General features: G+C 41.2%; 1 protein-coding gene across 1 annotated transcript in view; it reads left to right on the top strand.

Moving 5' to 3' along the window:
- Nucleotides 1-23474, top strand: part of iglon5 (IgLON family member 5) — a 556035-nt gene that overhangs the window by 459983 nt on the left and 72578 nt on the right. Inside the window, exon 2 of the mRNA XM_034174134.1 lies at nt 2642-2720. Within this exon, the coding sequence (XP_034030025.1) occupies nt 2642-2720 (79 nt within the window). The remainder of the gene's footprint in view (nt 1-2641; nt 2721-23474) is intronic.

The following is a 23474-nucleotide window of genomic DNA, read 5'->3' as shown; positions in this document are numbered from 1 at the left end:
TACAATCAGAGCACATTTTTAATGGGGAACTAAAATATGGCCAGATTTTCTCCTCATCATATTATTAACAATCTTTAGATTGTGTTTGTCCATTTCCATGTAGTCTCTAGAAATGGAGAGACTGTGTATAAAAATGGCTGAAATTCCTATATGGTGTAAGAAATATTTTTGTTAAGGCCCTTGAATTTAAGATTAAAAAAACAGTCAGTGGCTTCATTGTCTTTATTAATTGGTTGAGTTATGATTGTTTCGCTGCTACGTCCGTGTCTTCAAACTCATAAAAGTTCAAAAGTCAGTGCAAGGTTCCTGCAAGAGTGGTCCAAGGGCTGTTGATTTGCCAATAAGGTAAAAATAAAGTCAACATATCCAATAGTGGTAGATGGTATCACGGTTAAATATATCTGTTTGAACTTTACCTTCAAGCCTACTTTCCTGAATACCATCATGGCAAAAATCATTACTCTTAAAATGTTGAGTAAACACAATGAACATCTTAATCCATCACTTCTACATTCTATGTCATTTCATTAAGCAGATACAACTGATGTTTGTAATTTATTGATTTAACAGTGGTCGCGGAGTACCACGTATGAGGAACAAACTACTAACAAATGGTGCATGTATTCTGATGTCCAGATTATGTTTCTTAAACCAAAAGACAAATTAGACCAAAATAAGAATTAAAGACAAATATTCAACATCCACATCATAACAACATGCATGTTTGTTGCTGAGAGAACATATATTTTATGTACTGTCATTCAAACATCGATCATGTCCTGCTGCTTTTGCAGAAATGCAAACTTGATAAACGATATGTGGAAACACAATACTGAGAAAGCAATATAAGATCACATTGCACATGCTAGACAGCATCATTAGCAAAGGGCGTTAGCAAAGAAACACTGAAATACAATGAAATTTGACCTATTTAGGGATACATTCCTAAGTATGTTTTTCCAATGAAAATTTTTAAATTTGAGCTTGTTATCCATGTTTCTAAAATTCAGGAGAGTTTATTCCATCAAAAATATATAAATAAAAATGAATTAATGAAATATAAATGAAATGAAATAAATATTAATTTATATTAATATAAATGAAATAAAAAAAGAGAGTGGATACCAACTTCTACTCAAAATGCCTCTTCCTGAAAAAAATGGTAAGTGTTCTAGTCTGCCCCTGGTTTTTCATGAAATATGTATCTGAAGATAAGTAGTGCCACATTTAGCTTTTATTTTTTATTGAAAAACGATTCCCTACAATAAACAAAGAACTGTATCAGATTACATCATATCGCACCAAATTGAATTGTCATAATTTTAAAAAGTCTTGTTCCTGAATCCACCAAAAGCATGCTTTTACTCGTGCATGCAGAAAATCACGCACCTATGGATGGATGTACGTGACATTCGTCCATAGGTGCATGATTTTCTGCATGCACCTTTACATGCACCAATGGATGGATGTTGGTTACCTACACAAATATGCAAAACCATGCCCATGTGTTCACAAAAACACACAAAGGGCATAATTATTTTTTTGCTTAAGTTATGATAAATTATAATTAGTGAAGTTGGCACTTGCAGGATCTTTTTTGCTATGCAGTTTGAAAAGCTTTTGATTAGCAATCCATGATGCACATTATAATTCCAAATCCTGTCTCATTATTCCTTCTAATCAAACCACGATTCCATGAAGACTCTGTTAATTTAAAATGCACTTTTTCTGTCCATCGAGTGGCGCATTGCCATAATTTCAGGTCTCATCAACTATCTGTTTCCCATTCGGCATGCTTAGCATGTTTTTGACTCTGTGCGCTGATTTAACAAACCTTGAGGTGCTTCTTAGCTCCTGACTGTGCTGGCATCGTTTCATAAAGTCACCATTTATTAAACCTCAAGGCTAGACGGCAGCAAAAAGCCCATTGAGATATTGAGGTCATCTTGCAGGCAGAAGGAGAAAGAGAGTGTCTGAAATGAGTGGAGGATGCAGAGGTACATAGTGCAAACTGTGATTTGGCAGAGATGAGATGGACGAATACTGTGGATTGGCCTGCGTGAGATGAAAACATCACTGCTAGCAGGAAAGATCTTTGCTTATTTTTTTGTTCAGTTCACCAAACTGCATCAAGCTCTTTTAAACTTCACTTGGGTATGTCAAAGACAGCTCAGAGTTAGAATTTCCTGTTGTTCAGTCTGTTCTTATGTGTGATTGTAGAGTATGGTTGTGCTTTTGTGCCTCTGTCCTGTGCCCCTGTGTGTGGAATGATAGACAGGATGAGCATTCCTTCTGTTACCGCCAGTGTCCCTTCATTTCACGCTCCAGCAGCGCCGCATGAATCCTCTTCCCTCGGCTCATTATCAGCACTGTTCGATGAACGTGCATCCCTCCAGAATGCAGGGGGAAACCAAATCATTATTCAAGTATAGGGGTCAGTGCAGACGTTGCGACTCTTTTGTCTTGTGTATTTATTACTTCCCTTAAGAAATAAGTAGTCAGGGTGCAAAACAAGGTCCCCACCTGCTTTGGTTTTTAGGCGACACCTGAGCTTCTGAATGCAGAGTGACACCAGCGCGCTGTCTAGTGCTGTTACTAGATCCATTTTTACTCACTGGTCTCTCCTCATTTTCCTTGGCAGGGTCCAGTGTGCACGGAGCTGAATTCGGACACCTGCCTGACAACATTACCGTGTTGGAAGGAGACAGCGTCGTTCTGAGGTAACACATTATCCCACACCTGCACCTACTAATTACATAAATGATATGTTTGCTTTCCCCTCAATCTGTCACGCCGATTAAATTGCCAAATCTCTGTCACATAAATTCATCAAGAGATCAGCCCATCACCTTGGCGGATCAGTTCACTGGCTCTGCAGGGAGATTTGGTTCTGCTGGGAATATTACAAAAATTGGACAAGTAGAATCAGATCTGGTCCCTATCATGCACGGGCTGCATCCAGCAACCAGTGAGAGTTGAGAAATGTCACTGTCTCCACATAAAAAGTCAGGGCCATGGTCACTGCATTGTAGCCACTTTCACAGTGCATATTTTATGCTGCCCATCATAGCACTGATGGGTGACATAATATTAAATTAGCGTGTTCCCCGTGGGGATCCATGGGCTCTGTATTGGGTAGTGTTTACAAAAGAGGTAGCTGACATTTTCAAGGGTGGTAATCAGTGGTGGCGTCTGTCAGCCCCCCCCAATAATTCTGCCAATAATGTGAATAGCAAGTGTCATATTTGTGGATCTCAACTGCAGTTTTGCACTGAGAATGTCTTAATATTGCGTAACTGAGCAAAGTGATGAATGTGTGTGTTCGGTGATCCACCAATGCTGAATCACCCTTCACAAACAGAATTTTGCAAATAAACATTTATTTGTAAAAACCCACACACAAGTTACAAATCAGAAATTTGTGTTTGTGGATCACAAAGCACATGTACAAATCAAAGGATATTTGTAAATCACCCTCTGTGCATTTGCAAGTATTAATGAGACAAATTTAACTCCATACTCCAAAAATTTAGGACGTAAGGTTGATTCCATGCATTGTCTTGAGCACCATTTCAATGAATTCAGTTTGTATACCTATGTGCAAGTTTACTGAACTTGCAATCATTCTAAGTGATGTGTGTGCATTGATACCACATTTTAGAGGAGCACAGGTGACTAAAACATATACCTTGGTATTTATAAAGCAATTTACTATATATTGTTTATTTTGACGACATTTTGTGGAGCCTCCCCCAACCTCAGCCCCCCCAACAAAAATTTCCTGGCACCGCCACCGGTGGTAATAACTTATGCAAAGTTTCTTTAATGATTTGGAATAGGGTGTGAGTCCAGAAGGTTTTTGTAACCTTAGACAAGAAGAACTCAACCCTTTTATTTGCTGTTAATTCCATACATTTTTATGTTAATTTACTATCGTAATGCATTTAGAAATTGTTTAGGTTGTTGTTATCATATGCATACTATTCTTACTGTAATCATTATTTATTTATTTATTTATTATCATTATTACTTGTATTTTGTTATTTGTTTTTTTTATATGTGGACCACAATGGAAATTAGTGTTTTTACTTTCTTGTGCACCCATGTATTTAACTTACAGGGTGGGCCAATAAAATGTTACCACTTTTTTAATTCGTACAATTTCCAAAATAACAAAGATTTCTTTTTCATTTTCAGGAGTGTCAATTCCTGAAAATGTAAAAAGAAATTCAGAGAATCCCTCTTGAGATGTGTGGCAATGTCATCACAAACTTCAATGTGCGTGTTGCAGCTGTCATCCAAAGAAGAGGAGCGTGGATTGAACATGTCTTCAATTATTGAACTGTGTGGAAAACAAGAGACAAAGTGGGAAACCTTTGGTATCAAATGTTAATTTGATGCTTCTGTTACAATTCTGTAAATAAAATTTTTGAATAAGTTCTCATTTCAAAAACTTGTGTACGATCAAAAAGTGGTAACATTTTATTGTCCCACCCTGTATTTATAATTATACTGTGTACTTATGTTGAACTTACCAAATAAAATTACGCACACATTCACGCTTATAACATATACAGATGATTTACCGCCCCCTGCTAGAATCATGTGTGAGTCCAGAATGTATTTATCAATGTCAATTGTTCAGTGTTGTTAGCTAATAGTTGTAGTGTCTCTAAAAATATTACTCCTATCAACGTTTCATTATGGCGGCATTCATCCTTGACCCAAAATCCATAAGCATACCAAACAGCAAATGTCAGCTCTCCCCAGTTTGTCCGTGGTGGAAATTGCATGCACGCCTGCTTTTATTTTTACACATCCACAAACAGAGATGCGGAGGAAGACATCAAACGTGTAATCCTTCTCACTCATGGTAACGACAACATGACACTTAACTAAACTGACTAAACCAACTGAACTACAGAAACAATAAATCAGTAACACTAACAACATTGTTAAGGGCCTCTTCACAAATGATAACATGAATGCTCATTCGATCCCCCTCTCGGCAGGTGTCGGACAAATTCCAGGTGTCACACACGAACATCCAACACTGCTTGCTGGACACTTAGAAAAGGCAGAGCTATTCACGCTGTCGCCAAGCAACCCATATGGGTGTGGCTGTGCCAAACCCTCCCCCAACACATGTGGCTTGCATGAGTATCGCGCCCTTGCTCCTCCAACACATGTAGCTTGCATGTGTGTTGCTGCCCCCCACTCCATCCAACACATGTGGCGTGCCAGTGTGTTGGCTCCCCCTCAACACATGTGGTGTGCAGGGGGGGGGGCACACTTGCATGACATGCTGATATTTATGTACAGAAAATCACATGGGGACCAGCCAGCCACACACTGACAGCTGGAAATGATGGCTCAGTGCACGCGACATGTTACTTTAAAAACACAAAGACCACAGGCAGGACAGGCATATAAATAATTACTACAATAAGTACATACACAATTACATAACAAATAACTACAATGATTAATCACAGAGCAAAGAAAAGGACAGTGACTGTGTTCTGTGGACTGATCAAACAGATCGGCATGTCCGTGCAAGCCGCTGCTGATGAGATCTCTGGTCCTGGAGGTCCCAGCTGGAGAACACGTACCATGTTTTGAAGGACATGACCTTACAACTGTACGCCATGAGAGGTGTGCGTGTGCCTGCTGTCCTCAAGTGGAAATATATATAAAAAAAATGTTTCAGCTTTGCCACAGGCTGGAACGGCCGCGCGTGAAAAGGACCGTTTGATGATGTGAACACTCAACTGGTGATCTGAATGTCACGTCACCCATGTGAGCTATGGGTCACATGACACATTGTCTCTCCATCAACGCGCCGCTCGCTGGAACGCATGCCGCTCACTGGATACGCATGTGGGCTGGCTGGACACACCGGGCCAGCTGAGCTGGGCATGTCCGATCGTGCGTCCCTCCCGACAGCAAGTGGATTGTTTCACGGTCCCCCTTTCATTTTTGGTTTGCGGATTTTCTCCCGGTTTCTGCGTCTTTCATGTTGTGTGAAGGGGCCCTAAACTAACATAAACCACAACAACAACATTTAAAACCCCAAACTCCCATGGTACATTGCAGCACAATGTCCATTGTTCACTGCTGTTAGCTAATATCTATAATTTTTCCAAAAATATTAGCCCTATCAACTTTCCAATTTCACAGCATTCATCCTTGCCCCAAAATACATAAGCATACCAAATGGCAAATGGCAGCTCTCCCCACTGTCTCTGTGATTGAAGCCAAACACGCACATGCACACAGAGGCTCCTTTGCTATTATAATGTAGATATGACTATTCTGACATATCATCACTTTTACAGATTTTTTTCCAACTCCAAAATATATAAACTCGAATGCTTATTGGATTTAACCGTTCTTAGTTAATATGTATTTGTGTAATGAGGAAGAGTGTGGCTTAAAGTGATTAGCACCATATATTCGTGTTTGCATAATTGCTAAGCAGATTCTTACATCAGGCAAAATGGGCCAAAAAAAGAGATTTAACTGACACTGGAAAGTCATAAATTATAAAATGCTTTTCAGAAGGATATAACACTCTTGAAATAGGTAAGTTGAAGCGGGATTGCTGAACAATAAAATGTTTTATTGCAAATAATCAACGGGGTCTCAAGAAATGTGGAGAAAAAAAGATGCAAATTACCCGCAAAAGACTTGAGTGGAATTAAACGTGATGCTACCAGGAACAGGTTATCCTCCAGTGCCACCATATTTCAGAGCTGCAACGTACCTGGAGTGTCCACAAGTACAACATCTTTACTGCTCAGAGATATGGAAAGTATGAAAAGCTGAAATACAGCCACTGCCGAAGAAGACTCACAAGTTGAAATGTCAAGACTGGGAAAAGAAATATATGATGACAGATTTTTCAAAGGCTTTATGTACAGATGAAATGAGAGTGGCTCTTCATGGACCAGACTAACGCACCCATGGCTGGATTACTAAAGGACACACGGCACCACTTCGAGTGAGACTCCAGTAAGGTGGACGAGGAGTACTGGCATGGGCTGCTATTATTAGGGCCCCTTCACACATAACACAATTGAAGCCAACTGGTGCATGGAGGAGGAATCACATGCCACTCATGAAAAATTGGAGCCGCCTCAAACGCCTCGTACAGCTGTTGCCACAACCATTCGCGCACACCAGCGGCCGAAAGACAGCGAGTGCCTTGTGAGTGCCCATTTGACCCCCTCTCAGCAGATGTCACCCAAATTCCATGTATCACACACGAACATCCAACACCACTCACTGGGTACTTACAAAAGGCGGGGCTATTCGCACTCCCAGCACGATAGTGGAGTGCAGATGACCACATTCGAGTTGTCTGTCAAATTTGTCTAAGTGCCACACGAGTGTGCCGTTACCAAGCAACACACATAGGTGTGACTGTGCCGAACCCCCCCCCCCCACACACACACGCACAAATGGCATGTAAGAGTGTAGTGTGCAGTGTCCCCCCAACACAAATGGCTTGTGGAGTATGTTGTCATCCTCCCCCACTCCCACCCCACACACCATCAACCAACATTGTCAGGTGTGGCTGAGGGTCCCGAGTGCGATCACTGACCAGCACAGTGCACAGTTTGAACAGCTGTGTACTCAGCTGGAGGACATATGTCTTGCCATCAACAACATGAAAAACACTCCAGCAATGCACATGTGTGGGCGGGCTCTCATGCTGTTGTCAGTTCCAGCTGACACTGCAGCTCAGTGCATATGACGTGTTAAATTAAAAACACAGAGAACAGGGCAATTAAATAAATACACACACCAATAACTACATACATAATTACATAACAAATACATGAAATAAATAATCAAATTACAAAGGAACAGAGAGGGAGATTTTTGTCTTTGAGCTCAGTTCATTTGGTAAGATGGGCATGGCTGCGCATGCCGCTGCTGTTGAGATCTGTGGACCTGCAAGCCACAGCTGGAGAACACGTACCTTGTAATGATAGACATGACCTTACAGCTCTCTACCGTGAGGCACGTGTGTGTGCATGCTGTCCTCATGTGGAAATACATAAAAACATATATCGCCTTTGCAAGAGGTTGGAGCTACCGCACAGTGCGCACATCGGCAGGCTGTGCCAGGTGAAAAGGACTGATCATGTGTACACTCAGCTGGCAATCTGAATGTCACGTCACTCACGTGAGCTATGGTCCACATGAGGTGGTGTGCTTTGGTGTGCTGCTCACTGGACACGTGGGGCAGGGTGGACACACAGGGCCAGCAGATGTGGACGATAAGAGCAAACTGCTTCATTTATGTTATTTCATGACTGTACATCTATGACCATGGGTCAACAGCGGGATCATACTTGTATTAAATATTAGGGATTAAATATTAGAAAGTGCGGCATTTTTTTGGGGGGGGGTAATGTGTGGTTCCCCCCCACAGCAGCGGTGCGATGTGGTGCCACACATTCCAGGTCCAGTATTTTTTTTTCTGGACAGCTTAAGTTTTCTGATGATGCCAAATTTATAGGGTTATGGGGTGGGGTTGGGAGTGCACACGGGACCATGCTGGCCCATGGCCTAATGTTGTTTGACCTTGTGTTTGATGGTTCAAGGTCACCCAAGGTCATAATTGTTTAATTCAAACAATTTGGAGCCAACATGGATTGCACGATAGAAGGGTTGTGGGTTCGTCAAAGATAGAATGGTTCAGGTTTGGACAGAAATGATCAAATGTTAAGGCCACACAGAACCATATATCTGGTGTAACTGTATCAGAAAGAATGAATTTGCATGAATCAGTGTCAAACATGTAAAGTGCATGAGGTGCATTCTGAGTGCTTCTTCTGGCTCAAGGATTCTTTATCATTGATAAACAGATTTTTGGTGACTTAAGGGAGGAAAAAACTACATGTCTCTATAGGTTTCATACAAATCCATCTGCTTCGATGTGTCACAAAAATCACAAAGGCGAGAAGGGAACAGACACATCAGACTGAGGGTGTGTGATCTGTGATTACCTAGTGTATCGGCGAAGCAATGATAGCAGGGTATTGTTTTCACGTCTCTGTATATATGTGTGTGTGTGTGTGTGTGTGTGTGTGTGTGTGTGTGTGTGTGTGTGTGTGTGTGTGTGTGTGTGTGTGTGTGTGTGTGTGTGTGTGAGAGAGAGACTGTGGACAAGATAACACAAAAACAGGTGGATGGATTTCCTTCAGACTTGGTGGGAATATTACTTGGATTGATATCTATAGATGATTAGATTTTGAAGTAATTTAGTCAAAGGTCAAGGTCAATGAAAACATGATTTGAAAAACACCTTTTCTGTATATCTCAATCAGCAAAATATGTGTGAATGACTGGTATGAATGACTTCATAATAAAATCACACATAAGTCATATGATGAAGACATACAGAGTCCAAAGCACCATTACAGAAATATATGTATATTTACCTCTGCCAACGAAATTGGAAGAGATGATGTTTTTGCCCGTTTGTTTGAGTGTTTGCCTGCTTTTGTTGTTGTTGACGTTGTTTGATTGTGAACAGCCTGGAGCCCACAAATTTTCATTCATCATTATGAAATATTTTTAATGAAGATTCATATCCTGATAGGCAATTGATTACATTTTCAAAGTCACAGGTCAAAGGGCAAAGTCAGGAAAAATCTTGGAGAACTGGAAAAATTAATGTTCTTTAACATTGACTGAATTGTCAAAAAATATGGACTTTCTTTCATATTTGAGAGTGTTGTGTAGGATGCTATCCTTTATTGACTGAGTTTGACCCAGATCTGATCCAGATTACAGAATTTGAGGACATTTGAATTTAATATTAAAAAGTCCATTTGGTGTACATTTTGCATTATATCTCAAACAAACATGCCTCAATCACTCTCATTTGTGACAATGAGGTACAAACTGGTACTCTCAGTGAATAGACTAATGGGCCTTTCACACTGAATACGTCGGAAGCGTCAAATGCGTCAAAAATCGGTCTAAAAAGCATTATTTTCAAAGAGATGCGTTGCTTTTTAGATGCGTCAGAAGCGTCACGTCAAAAGCTAAACCGACGCTTCTGACGGAAGCGCGCATTGCGGCGTGTCGGCAGGCTGACACGGTCAAAGTTCAATCCAATCCAACTTTCGATGCGCTGAGCCGTGACGTAGCTTCGGGTTCTCCAATAGGAGCGACGCGTTGGGCCAAAACACGGAAGACTAGTGGCAGAAATCACTGATCTATACGAAATGGATCGGTGCAGAAACCACTGATCTATATTTCAATTTATTTTCAATTTATTTTCATTTATATAGCGCCAAATCACAACAGAGTAGCACTTCACAACCCCCAGAGCAACAGTGGTAAGGAAAAACTCCCTCTGAGGAAGAAACCTCAAGCAGACCAGACTCAAAGGGGTGACCCTCTCCTTGGGCCATGCTACAAAACATAAATTACAGAACAATTCACAGAACAATTCATGGACGAATATACAAGAAATGCTATTGGCGCACAGGACAGGAGGATCGCCAACATGAACACAACTCCCATCTCTGGATGGAGCTGCACCTTAAACAGAGAAAAAACAGAATCAGGCATCAGAAAGACAAGAAATACTGTATTATTTGTCAGCATTAAACAACAAGAAAAACAGAGAAATACTAAGGTGATCGCCGGCCACTAGCTCTAAACCTCACTAAAAGACCCAGAATTTAGGTAAAGCTGAGGCCGTGGCCCGCTCCAATTACTAATAAAATGAATTAAAAGAGTAAAAAGCGTAAAACAAAACTGTACCAGTATGCTAGCCATATGAAAGGGAAAATAAGTGTGTCTTAAGTCTGGACTTGAAAGTCTCCACAGAATCTAACTGTTTTATTGACGCAGGGAGATCATTCCACAGAACAGGGGCACGATAAGAGAAAGCTCTGTGACCCGCAGACTTCTTATTCACCTTAGGGACACAAAGTAGTCCTGTACCCTGAGAACTTAAACCCCGGGCCGGTATGTAAGGTTTAATTAGGTCAGCTAGGTAGGAGGGTGCCAGTCCATGAATAATTTTATAGGTTAGTAGCAGAACTTTAAAATCTGATCTCACTGGGACAGGAAGCCAGTGAAGGGATGCCAAAATGGGTGTAATGTGGTCTAACTTTCTGCTTCGTGTCAAAAGTCTGGCTGCAGCATTTTGAACCAATTGGAGACCCCTAATGCTAGACTGCGGTAAACCAGAAAATAGAACATTGCAGTAGTCCAATCTAGAAGAGATAAATGCATGGATCAGGGTCTCAGCATCAGCCATAGACAGGATGGGACGAATCTTTGCTGTATTTCGCAGGTGGAAGAAAGCAGTCCTAGTAATATTTCTAATGTGGAGGCCAAAGGACAACGAAGAATCAAAAATTACCCCAAGGTTCCTCACTTTGTCAGTGTGATGTATGACACATGAGCCGAGGCTGAGCATTAACTGGTCAAATTGATGCCGATGTCTCACTGGACCAAGAACCATCATTTCAGTCTTATCAGAGTTTAAAAGTAGGAGGTTTCTAGACATCCAACTTCTCACTGCTGCAAGGCAATCTTCTAAGGATTTTATGTGAACGAGATTACCAGCAGTTATCGGCATGTATAGCTGAGTATCATCTGCATAGCAGTGAAAGGTAATCCCAAAACGCAGCAATATGTGCCCAAGGGGTGCTATATAAAGGGAGAAAATCAGGGGATCTAAGACAGACCCCTGTGGAACCACAAATGTCATGTCACTAAGGTTAGAGGTAGTGTTACTGTACAAAACACAGTGAGAACGACTGGTCAAGTATAACGTCAGCCATGCAAGGGCACTCCCAGTAATCCCAAAATGATTTTCCAGCCTATCAAGTAGAATATGATGATCCACTGTATCAAATGCAGCACTGAGATTTAACAGCAGCAGAACTGTAGTGGTGTCTGAGTCCATTGTAAGCAGAAGATCATTCACCACTTTAGTGAGAGCCGTCTCTGTGGAATGATATTTTCTAAAAGCAGACTGCAGTGGCTCAAAGAGATTATTCTCAGTAAGATAGTCTATGAGCTGCAGTGACACCACTTTTTCCAGAATTTTAGAGAAAAATGACAGATTTGATATCGGCCGATAGTTTGTCAATACACTAGGGTCAAGATTAGGTTTCTTAAGTAATGGTTTAATCACTGCAGATTTGAAACATTTAGGAACAGATCCAGAAGTTAAAGAAAGATTAATAATTTCCAGCACAGTCGGCCCAAGAGTGGGCCACAGGTCCTTAAACAGTTTTGTTGGTATAGGATCAAATAAACAGGTTGTGCTTTTTGTTGACATTACGAGTTTTGTCAGCATGCCTAGTGAGATACGGTCAAATTCTGTAAATCCAGGTAATACCTCAGTAGTGGCACCCACATCAATGGCAGGGTGTAGTGGCTGGATTAAGGCATGCCGGGATATGTTTAACCTGATGTCTTCTATTTTCTTCCCAAAGTCATCCAGGAAATCTTGTGCTGTAAAAGGAGAGTGAACTACAGGTGGTTGTCCATGCAAAAGTGTTGCCACCGTGTCAAACAAGAACTTTGAGTTATGCTTGTTTTTGTTGATCAAATCAGAGTAGTAAGTCCGCTTTGTAGCCAATAATGCATGCTTATAGTCTAAGATAGCATCATGCCACGCAAAGTGAAATACTTCTAATTTTGAATGACGCCATTTCCGTTCTAGACCTCTTGCTTTATGCTTGAGGTCATGCAGATAATCACCGAACCAAGGTGACTGTGATTTGGGGGAGCGCGGTTTTAAGACAGGTGGTGCAATCATGTCGAGTGTAGTTTTGAGCAATGAGTTTAAACTAGCCACAAGTCTGTCTACTGACTGGGTAGTGGTTAAATGTGAAGCGAAGACATCAGGCAGTCTAGCTTCGAGTTCAGTTATAGTTGAGGAGTTGATGCATTGCCGTAAAGATATATAAGTTCCACTAAACACGGCAGCGAAACTGTAAACTTAATAAGTGAGTGATCAGACACCACTGATGTAAGAGGCATGATGTCAATATTCGTGACAGCAATACCACGTGCGAGAACCAGATCCAGGGTATTTCCACTAATGTGCGTCGAATCCCGAATGCATTGCTGAAATCCTAATGCATCCACAATTTCCATAAATACGAGTAATTTGCAGACGGGATCAGAAGGCTTATTTATATGAATGTTAAAGTCACCAATGATCAGAATGTTATCTACACTAGTTGACAAGTTAGAGATGAACGCACCAAATTCATCTAAGAATTCAGAATATGGGCCAGGAGGCCTATATACAGTGACAAAGTAATACGACTGATTTTTATTCTTCTGACCTTGGCAATGTGTAATATCCTGAGCAGAGTGGAGAATCAGATGCTCAAATGAGTGATATTTGTAACCCCCAACAGCTAATAAGCTAAACCTAGATTTATAAATAAGAGCAACACCTCCGCCTTGCTTCGCATCACGAGGGACGTCACTAAATGTATATGCTGGTGGACAGGCCTCATTTAAGGGGAGGACAGCTGTAGGTTTAAGCCAGGTTTCACATAGCCCAATCATATCTAAGTGATGATCAATAATTAGATCATTGATCAACATTTGATTTTTTTTTTTTTACTTTTTACTGTGCTCCAACGCCTAAGGAAGACCTCTAACGGTCGAAACATCGCGACGGAGCACTTTTATCAGCTAACTTTTATTAGCGTTGGCAGGCTAACTAGCTTGCTAATGCTTTCGTTTTTATTTTTATTTATTTTTTTTATTTTTTTATTTTATTTTAGCACCGTTGTCGTGCGTTGCCTGTGCTGCTTCATGGCCTGTTTGGTGCCTTGATTGGGGCACTCCTTCTGCTGAATCACCTCTGGATTATTTGCACATTATTCACTTTGTGTGTTTTTGGGAATCCGCTAGCTTAGCGTAGCTACTAGCTCTTAGCCGATTTAGCATGGCGGCTTCTCCTGTCTCTCCCGCACTTTTCTGCTCTGGGTGTGAAATGTTTAGTTATTCCTCGGCCTCCTTTAGCAGTAACGGTACTTGTAATAAGTGCAGCTTATTCGTAGCTTTGGAGGCCAGGCTGGGCGAAGTGGAGGCTCGGCTCCGCACCGTGGAAAATTCTACAGCTAGCCTGGCCCCTGTAGTTGGTGCGGACCAAGGTAGCTTAGCCGCCATTAGTTCCCCCCTGGCAGATCCCGTGCAGTCGGGAAAGCAGGCTGACTGGGTGACTGTGAGGAGGAAGCGTAGCCCTAAACAGAAGCCCCGTGTACACCGTCAACCCGTTCACATCTCTAACCGTTTTTCCCCACTCAGCGACACACCCGCCGAGGATCAAACTCTGGTTATTGGCGACTCTGTTTTGAGAAATGTGAAGTTAGCGACACCAGCAACCATTGTCAATTGTCTTCCGGGGGCCAGAGCAGGCGACATCGAAGGACATTTGAAATTGCTGGCTAAGGCTAAGCGTAAATTTGGTAAGATTGTAATTCACGTCGGCAGTAATGACACCCGGTTCCGCCAATCGGAGGTCACTAAAATTAACATTAAATCGGTGTGTAACTTTGCAAAAACAATGTCGGACTCTGTTGTTTTCTCTGGGCCCCTCCCCAATCAGACCGGGAGTGACATGTTTAGCCGCATGTTCTCCTTGAATTGCTGGCTGTCTGAGTGGTGTCCAAAAAATGAGGTGGGCTTCATTGATAATTGGCAAAGCTTCTGGGGAAAACCTGGTCTTGTTAGGAGAGACGGCATCCATCCCACTTTAGAGGGAGCAGCTCTCATTTCTAGAAATCTGGCCAATTTTTTTGGATCCTCCAAACTGTGACTGTCTAGCGTTGGGACCAGGAGGCAGAGCTGTGGTCTTGTACACCTCTCTGCAGCTTCTCTCCCCCTGCCATCCCCTTATTACCCCATCCCCGTAGAGACGGTGCCTGCTCCCAGACCACCAATAACTAGCAAAAATCTATTTAAGCATAAAAATTCAAAAAGAAAAAATAATATAGCACCTTCAATTGCACCACAGACTAAAACAGTTAAATGTGGTCTATTAAACATTAGGTCTCTTTCTTCTAAGTCCCTGTTGGTAAATGATATAATAATTGATCAACGTATTGATTTATTCTGCCTAACAGAAACTTGGTTACAGCAGGATGAATATGTTAGTTTAAATGAGTCAACACCCCCGAGTCACACTAACTGTCAGAATGCTCGTAGCACGGGCCGGGGCGGAGGATTAGCAGCAATCTTCCATTCCAGCTTATTAATTAATCAAAAACCTAGACAGAGCTTTAATTCATTTGAAAGCTTGTCTCTTAGTCTTGTCCATCCAAATTGGAAGTCCCAAAAACCAGTTTTATTTGTTATTATCTATCGTCCACCTGGTCGTTACTGTGAGTTTCTCTGTGAATTTTCAGACCTTTTGTCTGACTTAGTGCTTAGCTCAGATAAGATAATTATAGTGGGCGATTTTAACATCCACACAGATGCTGAGAATGACAGCCTCAACACTGCATTTAATCTATTATTAGACTCTATCGGCTTTGCTCAAAAAGTAAATGAGTCCACCCACCACTTTAATCATATTTTAGATCTTGTTCTGACTTATGGTATGGAAATAGAAGACTTAACAGTATTCCCTGAAAACTCCCTTCTGTCTGATCATTTTTTAATAACATTTACATTTACCCTGATGGACTACCCTGCAGTGGGGAATAAGTTTCATTACACTAGAAGTCTTTCAGAAAGCGCTGTAACTAGGTTTAAGGATATGATTCCTTCTTTATGTTCTCTAATGTCATATACCAACACAGAGCAGAGTAGCTACCTAAACTCTGTAAGGGAGCTAGAGTATCTCGTCAATAGTTTTACATCCTCATTGAAGACAACTTTGGATGCTGTAGCTCCTCTGAAAAAGAGAGCTTTAAATCAGAAGTGTCTGACTCCGTGGTATAACTCACAAACTCGTAGCTTAAAGCAGATAACCCATAAGTTGGAGAGGAAATGGCGTCTCACTAATTTAGAAGATCTTCACTTAGCCTGGAAAAAGAGTTTGTTGCTCTATAAGAAAGCCCTCCGTGAAGCTAGGACATCTTTCTACTCATCACTAATTGAAGAAAATAAGAACAACCCCAGGTTTCTTTTCAGCACTGTAGCCAGGCTGACAAAGAGTCAGAGCTCTATTGAGCTGAGTATTCCATTAACTTTAACTAGTGATGACTTCATGACTTTCTTTGCTAACAAAATTTTGACTATTAGAGAAAAAATTACTCATAACCATCCCAAAGATGTATCGTTATCTTTGGCTGCTTTCAGTGATGCCGGTATTTGGTTAGACTCTTTCTCTCCGATTGTTCTGCCTGAGTTATTTTCATTAGTTACTTCATCCAAACCATCAACATGCTTATTAGACCCCATTCCTGCCAGGCTGCTCAAGGAAGTCCTACCATTATTTAATGCTTCAATCTTAAATATGATCAATCTATCTTTGTTAGTTGGTTATGTACCACAGGCCTTTAAGGTGGCAGTAATTAAACCATTACTTAAAAAGCCATCACTTGACCCAGCTATCTTAGCTAATTATAGGCCAATCTCCAACCTTCCTTTTCTCTCAAAGATTCTTGAGAGGGTAGTTGTAAAACAGCTAACTGATCACCTGCAGAGGAATGGTCTATTTGAAGAGTTTCAGTCAGGTTTTAGAATTCATCATAGTACAGAAACAGCATTAGTGAAGGTTACAAATGATCTTCTTATGGCTTCGGACAGTGGACTTATCTCTGTGCTTGTTCTGTTGGACCTCAGTGCTGCTTTTGATACTGTTGACCATAAAATTTTATTACAGAGATTAGAGCATGTCATAGGTATTAAAGGCATTCCGCTGCGGTGGTTTGAATCATATTTGTCTAATAGATTACAGTTTGTTCATGTAAATGGGGAATCTTCTTCACAGACTAAAGTTAATTATGGAGTTCCACAAGGTTCTGTGCTAGGACCAATTTTATTCACTTTATACATGCTTCCCTTGGGCAGTATTATTAGACGGTATTGCTTAAATTTTCATTGTTACGCAGATGATACCCAGCTTTATCTATCCATGAAGCCAGAGGATACACACCAATTAGCTAAACTGCAGGATTGTCTTACAGACATAAAGACATGGATGACCTCTAATTTCCTGCTTTTAAACTCAGATAAAACTGAAGTTATTGTACTTGGCCCCACAAATCTTAGAAGCATGGTGTCTAACCAGATCGTTACTCTGGATGGCATTTCCCTGATCTCTAGTAATACTGTGAGAAATCTTGGAGTTATTTTTGATCAGGATATGTCATTCAAAGCGCATATTAAACAAATATGTAGGACTGCCTTTTTGCATTTACGCAATATTTCTAAAATCAGAAAGGTCTTGTCTCAGAGTGATGCTGAAAAACTAATTCATGCATTTATTTCCTCTAGGCTGGACTATTGTAATTCATTATTATCAGGTTGTCCTAAAAGTTCCCTAAAAAGCCTTCAGTTGGTTCAGAATGCTGCAGCTAGAGTACTGACGGGGACTAGCAGGAGAGAGCATATCTCACCCATGTTGGCCTCTCTTCATTGGCTTCCTGTTAATTCTAGAATAGAATTTAAAATTCTTCTTCTTACTTATAAGGTTTTGAATAATCAGGTCCCATCTTATCTTAGGGACCTCGTAGTACCATATTACCCCATTAGAGCGCTTCGCTCTCAGACTGCGGGCTTACTTGTGGTTCCTAGGGTTTGTAAGAGTAGAATGGGAGGCAGAGCCTTCAGCTTTCAGGCTCCTCTCCTGTGGAACCAGCTCCCAATTCAGATCAGGGAGACAGATACCCTCTCTACTTTTAAGATTCGGCTTAAAACTTTCCTTTTCACTAAGGCTTATAGTTAGGGCTGGATCGGGTGACCCTGGACCATCCCTTGGTTATGTTGCTTTAGACGTAGACTGTGGGGGGTTCCCATGATGCACTGTTTCTTTCTTTTTTTTTGCTCCGTATGCATCACTCTGCATTTAATCATTAGTGATCGATCTCTGCCCCCCTCCTCGTTATGTCTTTTTCCTGGTTTTTTTCCCTCAGCCCCAACCAGTCTCAGCAGAAGACTGCCCCTCCCTGAGCCTGGTTCTGCTGGAGGTTTCTTCCTGTTAAAAGGGAGTTTTTCCTTCCCACTGTGGCCAAGTGCTTGCTCATAGGGGGTCGTTTTGACCGTTGGGGTTTTTTATGGTTATTGTATGGCCTTGCCTTGCAATATGGAGCGCCTTGGGGCAACTGTTTGTTGTGATTTGGCGCTATATAAGAAAAAAGTTGATTGATTGATTGATCAACAATGATTTTGAGGACAGTGATCTTATGTTAATGAGACCCAGTCTAAGGACCTCAGTGGGGTTGACAGTTGAACTGTTTGCATTTAGGGGTGGTTCCAGAGTAGCATATATAAGATGCCTAGAAGTAGGTTTGGGTTTAAGACATTCCACGCACGTTGTAGGTAGCAGACATGAAATCTTTGCTATTGCTGGAACAACCACTGGGCCATCCTCAATTTCAAGATCATCCAATGTAGTAATGGGTATTAAGTTTGCAGAGCATATCCCTCTATGATTTTTATGGACACGACTACGGAATCAGGCCACAGTCTCAACTTGCTGAAATTCCCTCCCTGGCAAATAAACTGCACTATCACCATAGTGGATTTTCTGCACTAAATTTCCCAAGAAGCTAATGGATTCCACACCCACATTTGTCGTAAGCCTTGCAGGGTCTCTAATCACTTGCTCCGTGGCCTGCTGTAGATTCCTAATGTTACCCTCCCTGTAGAGCTCTATCTATGTTCGCAGACAAGATGGCGGCGCCTTCCCCAGTAGGGTGGAGGCCGTCCGGCATCAGCAAGCCACGGTGGCTTCAGAACGAAGGCCAGTTATCAATAAAGCTAAAGCCTTGCTGTCTACAAAACTGCGACAGCCACCTATTTAATGATGTCAGCCTGCTAAACACCTCATCAGTACCCCAGGAGGGGAGGGGACCAGAGACTATTAATCGATGCTGACACATCTTTCTGGCAAGGTCACAAGTCCTCTCTATGTCCATTTTTGTGATCTCTGAGTGCTTCATCCTGATATCATTGGTGCCAATGTGAATAACTATGTGACTATATCTCATGTCATGTTCCTTCGTCTGTCTTCCCTTCTGCAGCGTCAGCACCCTAAGATGAGATGCAGTGTCGGGAGCTGTGGCCCCAGGAATACATTTAACGTCAGCCGGCGTCTGTAACCTGACTTTGCGGGTAATAGAATCCCCTATCACTAAAGTCCGGTGTTTCGGCCTGGAGACAGGAGTGGAAGTCACTCGTGGGCTCAGAGAATTCACATCTGGCAAACCCAAGGGGGAGAACTGATTCACAGTTTGCACTGCCGAGTGTGATCGTGGTGCCACAACCGGGCACCAAGCCCTATGGGGCTTCCTCCGCCTAGCCACAGTCCGAAAGTCGTCCTCCACAACCGGCGTTTCTATGCTAATGGGCTCGCGAGCCGGCCCAACACTAACCTCATCTGGAGTGCCCGCAACATCTAACTCCACTGCGCTAAGAAGCTGCTCTAACTTACGGACACGGCTCTCTAAGAGAGCCACCCTATCTTCCAACATCACACAGGATTTACGGAGGGTGTAAAGTATAATAAGTACTTTGTGCACTAAGAAATTCAAAAATGTAGCCAAGCAAACACGAGCTAACCAATAATGGATAAGCTAACCACTCCTAAGGCTCACACAGATGCAGATAAATGAATTAAAATTCACAGCAGTTACACTGAAGAACTAACAGAAGTATTAAACAGGTAAAAAAGCAGCAGCTATAAAATACCCTAAACAGTTAATTAACTAACAGGAGGGTAAAAAAGGAAATGAAAAAATGATGAGACGGGTCAGAAATAGCTAACGCAAGCTAACTGCTAGCGAAAATGCTAGCTGCTCCTAAGATTTTACACAGGAGTAAAAATTACTTAAAATTCACAGCAGTTCAACTGAAAAATGAACAGAAGTATTAAATGGGTAGAAAAGAAACAACTATAAAAAGTAACAACAGAGAGGGGAGGTGTCGACCTAGCTAGTGAAAGCTAACTGCTAGCGAATGCTAACTGCTAGCGATTCACAACAGGACTGTTGTTAAATAACGTTCAGAGTAGATACAATTAATAACCAGAAGAGTGCTAAACAGAAATAAAAGAAGCATATACAACCGTATGAAGTTCAGAGTGGCATCACAGCAACAAACAATCCATCAAAAGCAAGTTGCCAGATCTGTGAAAATCAGCCCAAGCTCATGCAGGAGTTTCAGTAAGAACTATACAAAACGGATCGGTGCAGAAACCACTGATCTATACAAAACGGATTGGTGCAGAAACCACTGATCTCTACAAAACGGATTGGTGCAGAAACCACTGATCTATACAAAATGGATCGGTGCAGAAACCACTGATCTGTGCAAAAACAGAAACGTGTCACAGGACTGTTCATTTATAGAGCAGTTTTCTGAAGAAAAATCCTTGGAAATGTTTTGTTGTTGTTTGTTACCTCAGAATTTCTGATTACTTAAAAAAAAAAAAGTTTAGAACACTTGTAATTAAAATGGCTAAATAAATCAATAAATGGTTCTTTAGAAACCTTTCATTTGTAAATTAAAACCACCTGTTATTTCAGATTAGATAATTTCTTGTTTAACATAAGGAACCTTGGACATTTATTTTTAGACAAATAAAATAACATAGAAACTTGTACATTTTTTAAAGTCTGGTAGATTATTAATATCTCATTTCAACCAGAAAAACAGACACTGTAAATAAATACAAATGTTTATTATAAATGCAACAGGAAATAATTTAACAATGACCGCAGTGTGATTGTAAAGTAGGATTTCTGTGACATAAACCTCATGATGAATTTTTTTAATGGCCATTTCAACTTGTAATTTCACCAAAATATGTAATTGCCTTTAATGTTGTTATCAGGACAGAGTCATTTCTAAAATATGAATTTGAGCACAATAAGTGGAGAGCTTTTACCTGTGCAAATGTCTTTGGACTTTGATTCGTGGACATTTTTAATGATCCATTCATTTATTGTTAAAATATAAAATGAAACAGCTTTTTAAAAAAATAATAAAATAGTTGCTGTTGAAAGAGCCTTTTATTTAGAAGCAAGTGATGTTATGCTGGATTCTCGGGACCAGATGAAGGTCTCTTCTGCAGCTTTGAACTCTGGTGGTGTTGCTGAAGACACTTTTGTCCTGTTTTGAAGAGCAGAGATGTTTTCTTTCGACTGGACTTCGTGGTGTTCATCAATGAAAGTTTGGTTGTCTGCACAGCAAATGTTCCTGATTGGGACAAATAAAAATATTTCTTTAAATATAAAGAAACACTAAACAGTTTATATATAAAAAAAGAAAAAAAAAGGGAAAAACGATGGAAAAAATGCCCGAAAAAAAAAGTTATTTAAAGTTGAAATTTGTGGTCTCCGAAAAAGCTGTAGCTTTATTTGGTAAAAATAAGAGACTGAACCATTTACAAATTAAAGCGTTCACTCAGATCAACTGTGCTAAAAAGCTAAGCTAACGTTAGCCGATCAATAAACGTTCACAGCAGTGCAGAAACGTCACGTTTTACTTTTATTTTATTCTCACCTTGATAAAGCTGCAGAACTAAATTCCGTTGGGCAAACTGAGACTTCGCATATGTCCAAAAAGTGGGAGATTTCGGACTGAGTGCATTTGCTCCATCCCCCCGGCTGCCTGCCTCGGTCTGTCCAGGAATGATGCCTGAACCCCAGCTTCTCCGTGCCGGTCGGCCCGCTGTCACGGTTTGATTGATATCCCACCAAGTCGTCAGTCCTCACTCGGTCAGCGTCACTCTGAAAAGTAGCTGAAAAAAAGCTTCTTCCAGCAGGGTGATGGGAGAATCGTTCTGCTGCTGTTTTTTAAAGGTTTTTTGTGGTTCAGGCAACGCAAATTCAAGATGGCGTTCGCTGAACTTTTCAGGTTGTGGAAACAGCCAGAATGTGACGTAGCAATCTCCGCCCCCTTGCCGCTTCCGAAGTGATGCGTCTGACGTCACGCGTCGGATACGTCAGACGCATTGGAAACGCATCCGACGGACTGTGAAGTGTTGACGGATTGGCCTGACATATTCAATGTGAAAGGCCCATAAGTTTGATCCACATCTGATCCGTATTGCGGATTTAGCGGATATTTGATTTTAACATTGAAAAGCCCTTTTTATCAATAATTTGTGTTATATTTTAGCTTTTGAAAAGCAATTTCTAACAGGACTTTGACCTTGAAAAATTTTTTCCAAGGTAAAAATTTGTGGAATTGGAAATTAGTGTTGGCAGAGGTTTGCACTCTATGAGTGCGATGCTCCAGTTACAGGTGCATTTACATCATGGTGTGTTGAGTGTTCATGCTAAGCTGTGGTGAAAAACCATATGGACAAATCTACCTCAGGTTGATGCCAGAGGACAAATGAGCCACGGTGATGTCTTTATGAAAATTTTGGTAACACCAGTTGGCCCTCGGTTGTCGTAGAGTTACAATCCCCTCTGGATGGATTGTTGCATTTTGCAAAATACGCGTATCAGCAGTGCGTATCATTTTTTCCTAAATGAAGGAAAATACTGTAGCTGTCAGGTGTCAGCGGACCAACCTGGACTGTCTAATATCACCATCTTTTCTTTTTCCGAATGTTAATGATGTACTGGTTGGCTCAGTGGGTGATCCTCCTCTGTACCCACCTCTGCACCCACCTGCTGAAGTGTGAATGAGAAAGTCCAAATCACAGCGTGCTTCAGCTTCCAACCAAGCAGAAACACAGCCAGCACACTTTTTTAGTTATTTATTTATAGTGATTGTGTATTTGATACAGGTTGGCTCCCTTGAAATATCAAACACTACAGTGTGCAGGATTTAGTATCATGCATTAGGGCCCCACATAGCACGAATAAATAGGAAATCAGGGCGAATCATGGCGAAACAGCCTACAGAAAAACACTGAGCCAACGTCGGGAGGGACACATAGTTGGGCATGCATGAACGATCCCGCTGTGACAGTTTTGTGCATGCACACAAGGGTGCACAAAACCATCACAGCGGGAACACAGTGTGAGCAGCTGGAGCGTGTGTAACCACATCGTGCAGCTACTGTGAACAAATAAATAAATACTTGCCACCCATGGGATTCGAACCTGAAATTTACAAAAGCTCTGATTGCCAGCCAGAAACTTTACCACTGCGCTACCATCCCTGTGCTATAAAAGGTGTGTAAAATGGCTGAAATCAAGAAGGAGATAAATGTATTAAAACAAAATAAAACCATACATCTTACAAAAAACACCGCATTTTATTGAATCCCTCTTATTGAGCGGACAATACAAGTATGATCCGTCTGTTTCTCTGTAGATGACCGATAGTCACAG

The sequence above is a fragment of the Thalassophryne amazonica genome, chromosome 7 (genome assembly GCF_902500255.1).
Source record: "Thalassophryne amazonica chromosome 7, fThaAma1.1, whole genome shotgun sequence".
Classification (NCBI taxonomy): domain Eukaryota; kingdom Metazoa; phylum Chordata; class Actinopteri; order Batrachoidiformes; family Batrachoididae; genus Thalassophryne; species Thalassophryne amazonica.
Note: the sequence above shows the minus strand (reverse complement) of the source record. Positions and strands in the feature narration are given on the sequence as shown.